Source organism: Podarcis liolepis (assembly GCF_965112155.1).
Source record: "Podarcis liolepis genome assembly, chromosome: 10".
In the NCBI taxonomy this organism is placed as follows: domain Eukaryota; kingdom Metazoa; phylum Chordata; class Lepidosauria; order Squamata; family Lacertidae; genus Podarcis; species Podarcis liolepis.
This window is the reverse complement of record NC_139562.1, coordinates 51,754,461-51,760,949: the sequence shown is the minus strand read 5'-3', so window position 1 is coordinate 51,760,949 and position 6,489 is coordinate 51,754,461. Positions and strand designations below refer to the sequence as shown.

At 42.3% G+C, this 6,489-nt stretch overlaps 1 protein-coding gene across 2 annotated transcripts in view; it reads left to right on the top strand.

Moving 5' to 3' along the window:
* Window positions 1-6,489, top strand: part of IMMP2L (inner mitochondrial membrane peptidase subunit 2) — a 456,338-nt gene that overhangs the window by 355,584 nt on the left and 94,265 nt on the right. For both annotated transcript variants that reach the window (XM_083463861.1, XM_083463860.1), the window contains exon 5: window positions 4,466-4,568. In XM_083463861.1, coding sequence (XP_083319987.1) covers window positions 4,466-4,568 — 103 coding nt within the window. The remainder of the gene's footprint in view (window positions 1-4,465; window positions 4,569-6,489) is intronic.

The following is a 6,489-nucleotide window of genomic DNA, read 5'->3' as shown; positions in this document are numbered from 1 at the left end:
TTTGATAGCTGAGGCTTAATATAGTTCTGTGTGTCATTAAAAATGAAAGCAGTGATAGCAGGTCGTGATTCTGACATCTTGGCCTCTAATGCCTGATGGTCTTACTGGTCTGCCACCAAATTGTTTCAGCATTCACTGATATGTGGCTCTTCAAAGGGCCTTTTTTCAGCTGGAACTCACCAGAACTCAGTACCTGCACCTCTCAGGTGGGCACCATTGCCATTATAAGAGAACAAGGGAGGCGTTCACAGTGAGTTCTGGCGCCTCTTTTTCTAGAAAAATAGCACTGGCTCTTCACAAATTCCACAAGCTGTATTCTAGTATCTACCCCACCACCCACCCAGTAACACACTGATTTTCGCTAACCCTGGCAGTGCTTAAATGTCTACAACTGCATATTAATATGTACTCCAGTTTTTATATCAAACCATATCATCCACTACAAGTGAGTCAAAATGCTGCTCTTGTTTCCGTCTGCTTACAGTGGTCTCCTAGATAACTTAGAAATTTTCTTCGTTCCCAATTTTATCCTCTTGGTTTCTGAATTTTCCAGTCAGCTTTGCCATCTTGGCATAGTCCATCAACTTGGTTTGCCATTCTTCTCTGGTACGGACTTTGTCATCTTTCCAACTATGGGCCAATAACATCCGTGCGGCTGTTGTTCCATACATAAAAAGTATTTTCTCCTCCTCCTGTAATTCCTAATAAAAAAGCTTCTGGTTTTTAAACAAAAGTTATTTTAAACATTTTTTCCCCGTTTCATTATATATCATCTCCCAGAAAGCTAGTTTTATCTTACAAGTCCACCACATATGATAAAAGGTACCTTTTATTATTGTTCTCAACCTCCCATTGTTCTGAACCTTCCATCAATTCATTGGCTTGTGATCCCCTACTTTGTTTTGATGTTTGTTTCCATTGTGTGTGCTTGTGGTTTTGGCGTGGTTTGAGCTGGCACTGTTTGAGCAAAACTCAACTGAATAAGATGATGTATGAAATGACCCTTGTTGCCCGTTCAGGCAGCCACTTCCCCGCACCCTTCTTGGCACACCTGAATGCAAAGCAAAGCTTCCTGCAAACCAGGAAGCAAAGCTTCTTGTTTCCTATTTTGTCCAAACCTGGAATAAAGCCAGGCTGGTTTAAGATCAAGCCATGTTGGTTTAAGAGCCAATCTTGTTCTGAAGCTGGTAACCATGGTTTCCTGATTTGGATGAAATAAGGACTATGGCTAATTGAATACTTCCACATTTTATTTGGGTGTACCATGAAGGGTGCTGGAGGAGACTCTTGAGAGTCCCATGGACTGCAAGAAGATCAAACCTATCCATTCTGAAGGAAATCAGCCCTGAGTGCTCACTGGAAGGGCAGATCGTGAATACTTTGGCCACCTCATGAGAAGAGAAGACTCCCTGGAAAAGACCCTGATGTTGGGAAAGATTGAGGGCACAAGGAGAAGGGGACGACAGAGGACGAGATGGTTGGACAGTGTTCTTGAAGCTACCAACATGAGTTTGACCAAACTGCGGGAAGCAGTGGAAGACAGGAGTGCCTGGCATGCTCTGGTCCATGGGGTCATGAAGAGTCGAACACGACTTAACAACCAAACAACAACAACCATGAAGGGAGAACAGAAAGGCTCAGTCATATCTTGGCATATTAAGCCAAGATATGGTTGTTCCTTATGCAGTATTTTTTTCCAGTAAAGATGTATTAATATTTAGGAGTACATGGGTTTACATTCAAGCATAAATTTGGCATTCATGAAATTAGAGTGTGTGGAGTGCTTATAAGGAGAGAAGAAGGCTTGTCTTTTTGGAGTATTTAATCTGCATGTTTCTATTGAGCAATGGAGTACCTACGTGTTAATTTTGTATGAACCTCCTTCTAGCTAGCATGAAATTCTATGGTGTGTCTGTTCCATGGAGCTGTTCCTGTGAGTTAACTGGGGCTGTTTTGAACTATGGAAGTGACCTATAATAAGTCTAAGGGTCAACCTTCATGTTACACATAGTGCATTGTGTCTCTTTCTTAAATTAATATTGGGGTCACAGCACATGGGAAAGGGAGCTTTGTGCCTTCTCTCCCTAGCTGTGAAGTCCCAAATATCGCCCCACCTTTCATAATATCTGTGCCAGTAGGCTCTTTATCATTCTCTTTTCAAACCTTGTAACTGCATGAGGGTGGGCAGTATCGGAGGGGAATTGAAAATGGGAAGGTTGGAGACAATAATAATAAATAGAAGCTGATATGTGCTTTAATCCGTTTTTAGCTTAACAGTTTATATTATTTTTATTTTTAAAAAACCACACCTGCTTTATTGACATTTTTAAAGTTTTAGAAAGCCTTTTGTGTTCATCATAAATTGTGACCTTCTGTTTCACTTAAGCATTAAAACCAGTGTTAGAAACTGAGATATGAAAGCTAGGGCTTAAATGGCGCCTTAAACCTAGGTTATGGGTGCAACATTAGAATGTCCAGGCACACATTTTTTATAACAAGAATACAAAACTGAAAATGAAACTTCTTCTTCTTCTTTGGTGATCACCAGCCGAGTAAGATTGTCTTCCATAGACATGGTTTTAACAATGAGTCTGTAAGTGACTGTGAAGGCCAATTCTGGACCCACATGTCCTTCTGCAGTGGGGACATTGGTTTCTGGGCGGGAATTGATCACGGTGTGGATTTGCCAAGTGTGAAAATGAATGAACTGCAGCTAAAATATTATGTTCATTTTTCACATGATCTAGTCCTGGGGTCAGCAAACCTTTTCAGTCCACTGTCCCTCAGACTTTGTGGGGGGCCGGACTTTATTTTGAAGGAAAAAAATGAATGAATTCCTATGCTCCACAAATAACCCAGAGATGCATTTTAAATAAAAGCACACATTCTACTCATGTAAAAACATGCTGATTCCTGGACAGTCTGCAGGCCAGATTTAGAAGGCAATTGGGCCGGATCCAGCCCCCGGGCCTTAGTTTGCCTACCCATGATCTAGTCCTTTCCCTGCCCACCCCCTACTATCCTTAAGAGGGTCTCAGAGAGTAGCTGGAAGTGGGGAGGCAGAAAAAGGTCCTCCTTTCTTTCCACGCTGCAGTTTTAATCTGAAATTTTAGATGCATTCCTGCATCCAGAGCTCAGAAGCTGATCATGCTATTGAAATTCCCTGTCGCAAAATGCGCCTAGAACAATGGGAGTTTCGAGTACTGATTTAAACCACCAGTTAATGCGATATATGGACATGATCCAAAGTTCTGTGTGCCATTATCCATACAGGGTAACACTGTTTGTGTGTAGTGGAAATTTCCCTGCCTATGACATCGGGTGCTCAGAGCAGCTGCATTTGTCTAACCCCCAGGGAATTGGGGTTAATGTAGTCCCCGCCCTCCCCACCCCCATCTGCAGTATGCTACAGGGTGTGTAATGGAGAATAATGATAAAAATAACATCATTCCAGGAACAAAATTTATGGGTCTCGGGTGATTATCATGGTTTTGAATTTGTCTCATTGGAACGTCAGTCCCTGCAGCGCTAGAATGCTTCCTGATATCATGTGAGGGCTTTGGTTCAGAACAAGCTCACAGCAGAACGTCACCTCTTGAACTACTTGTGTAACTTGCTCTCTCCTAACAAGTTTTCCCCAGGCGTATCTCGCTTTGCCTTTGAGGTTACTACTGAAACCCAGAAGTCTAAACAGAAATAGAATAGTGGCACAGAGCTCAAGGCTGCTTCCTGCAGTCTGCAAATGGACTCTGGAAATGTTCTGCTCTCTCTGTGAACAAAGACATTGTAGGGACTATTTCACCGAATTTCTCCAGGGAGGGGATAAATTGTTTCAACAGTTTCTCAGGGATGAGGCTCATTATTACCCATGGGAGAAGAACTCCTTCCTTCGTCGCTTTCAGTTTTTTGTTTGTAACACGAAGGGAGGCAGCAGCAAATGTCTTGCCAGTCTATCTGCCATTTTGCATTCTTCATAATCCTCCATAATGCATAATGGGGCACATACTGTAGCTGCTGGGGCAGGGTGTTATATTTGGATAAAATTGGGAAGTGGGAAATCGAAGGTGAGAGGCGAAAGAAAAATCTCAGAAGTTTCCTCTGAGAAATCTTAGTTCAGCTCTATCTGGAGCAAATATTCAGCAATGAAAAAGGAATTGCACTCCTAGACCCCACATTTCGGACTTTAACCCTAAATACACTTTTTAGTAAGGGAATCCCACCAAACACAGTAGGGTTTTACTTCTCAGTAGGACTTTACTTCTAAGCATGCACACAATTGCACTGTAAGCAGTTCCAAAAGTTACCAGGAATATATGAACCAGCCTGGGGTGGGGCCAGAACTAATCTGTATGCTTTAATTTCTCTTTTGTTTTATTGTGAAAAGCGATCAGTATTGGTTGTTTACTTTGGGGGCTGAAATTTTTTTTTTTAATACCACTAACTGTGCGATTGCATTTCTCTTTAGAACCATAGGCTACAAAAAGAAATACGTAAAGGTTCCCCATGGCCACATGTGGGTAGAGGGTGATCATCGTGGACACAGCTTTGACAGCAATGCTTTTGGCCCGGTAAGTCACAACCATTTTCTCCATGTGTATTTTATACCACATAATATACAGTAATAAAAACTTGTGGGGATTTGGTCCCCGAAAGTTTATTTTAAAAGACAAAGTTCTGTAGGGGGCAGGCCAGGATGCGGGGAGAACTTTGACGTCTGTGGTTGGTTGTCTTGTTTAAGAACACTTAAAGCAGGGATAGGAATGGTTGCAGCTCCCATAATCTCTGACCATTGACTATGTCGGCTGGGAATAATGGTAGCTGGAGTTCATCAACATCTGGAGGACCACCGATTCCCTGTCCTTGCCTTAGATAAACTTATTCCTACACTGGTATATCAAAACAGGTCCTGAGGGGATACTGTTTAACAGTAGAAAATTCTTATCACTCTGAAATAATTGATGCTGTAGGAGTTTTTTGACTTTGAGCACTATTACTGTGGCTTGATATTTATTTAGTGCCAACGGTGTGCTAGCAGCCAAGTAGGACACAGAAAAGCCCAGAGCTTTGTATAATATACATTAGGAAGACTTGCCTGGGACAGAGATGAGGGGCTGACAATGACAAGTGAGATGGGAATATTGAAGCAGAGGCTGTGTGATGCCCCTAAGATAGTCTGGGAAGTCTTTTGAAGAGAAGTGGACCTTGCAGAGGGCAACTTATAGGAAGGCAACTATACTCTGTAATGGCTGTTTCGACATGGCGATCACTTGATTTTGTGATTCTGGAAGGGAGGTAGCCAGGTGAACAGAGATGAGAAGAATAATCAGAGAAATGGAAATGACAGAAGCCATGGATGAGTCTTTATGGAGAAAAGCTATGATAAGATGTGATCTTCAGAGTAAAATGGGTGAAGAAGGAATGTAAGTCCAAAAGCATTCTGCGTGCAAACTGTGTCTAGATTCTCACGGACAACAACAGCACCAGTCTATTTTGATATGTGTGTTGTAGCTGGGAGCAGATTGTTGGAATTGGTGATGGGTTTCCAGTATAAGTAAACAAGATGATAAGGTTAAGATGTCTTTGGATGGAGATTGGGACCATGGCAGAAGGGGCTAAATATGGAGGTGGGGGCAATTCAGAGACAGAACAAACTGAAGGCATTCCAGTCACTGTGTGACATAAGCAATTATAGAAGACAGTGTGTCTTGCATAAAGTAGCTAGCTGCTAGAGTGGCATTGGAAATGACACTGTACAGCAGGATGCATCCTTCTCATTAATGCTGCTTTAGGTGACATTTTGATACCCTGGTGTATACCACTCCCTGTGTCACTGCATAAATGAATGAATGCCATCAACGCATGCTATGAATTGATGGAAATGTCCTTGAGCACTCCAATTTGTAGATCAAGGTTCTGAAAGTGTACACCCCTGCTCTTTGTGAAGCCTGCCTCCCCACTTTGTAATTCTTTCCTTTTTCCCCATAAGTGTGGAATGGACGAGCAAAAGGAAAAGGGCATCGTGGTGGCAGAAGTGAATCCTGTCTCCTATTTTTCTTATAACAAAGGTCACTCAAGTGCAAAATGTTATCTATGTCAAAACTCTGATTTTGGGGTACTAATGCATTTCCCCATGAAACAGCATGTATAAATACTATCTTTGGAAGATGGATTGCGTTTAAGGCCATAATCTACTGACCTTCACGCTCTGCTGTCAATTTTAGCCAAAGAGCTTCCATAATGTAGATAAAGCCAGATGTGCTTGTAGGTGTTTTGATTAGTCCGTGACGTGCTAATTGATTTACTATCGGCAATTAGCTCTTTATGGCAGCTTCGGCAGGCCCGGCACGCTTCCCCTCTGGCTCTTCGTCACGACTCATCAGAGCTTCGCACAGCGGTGTAAAACTGTCACCAGCTTGATTCAGCTTCCCAGACAAACACACACAGCTCCGGTTTGTCTATTTACAGCTCTTTATTCCAACATTTCCCCCC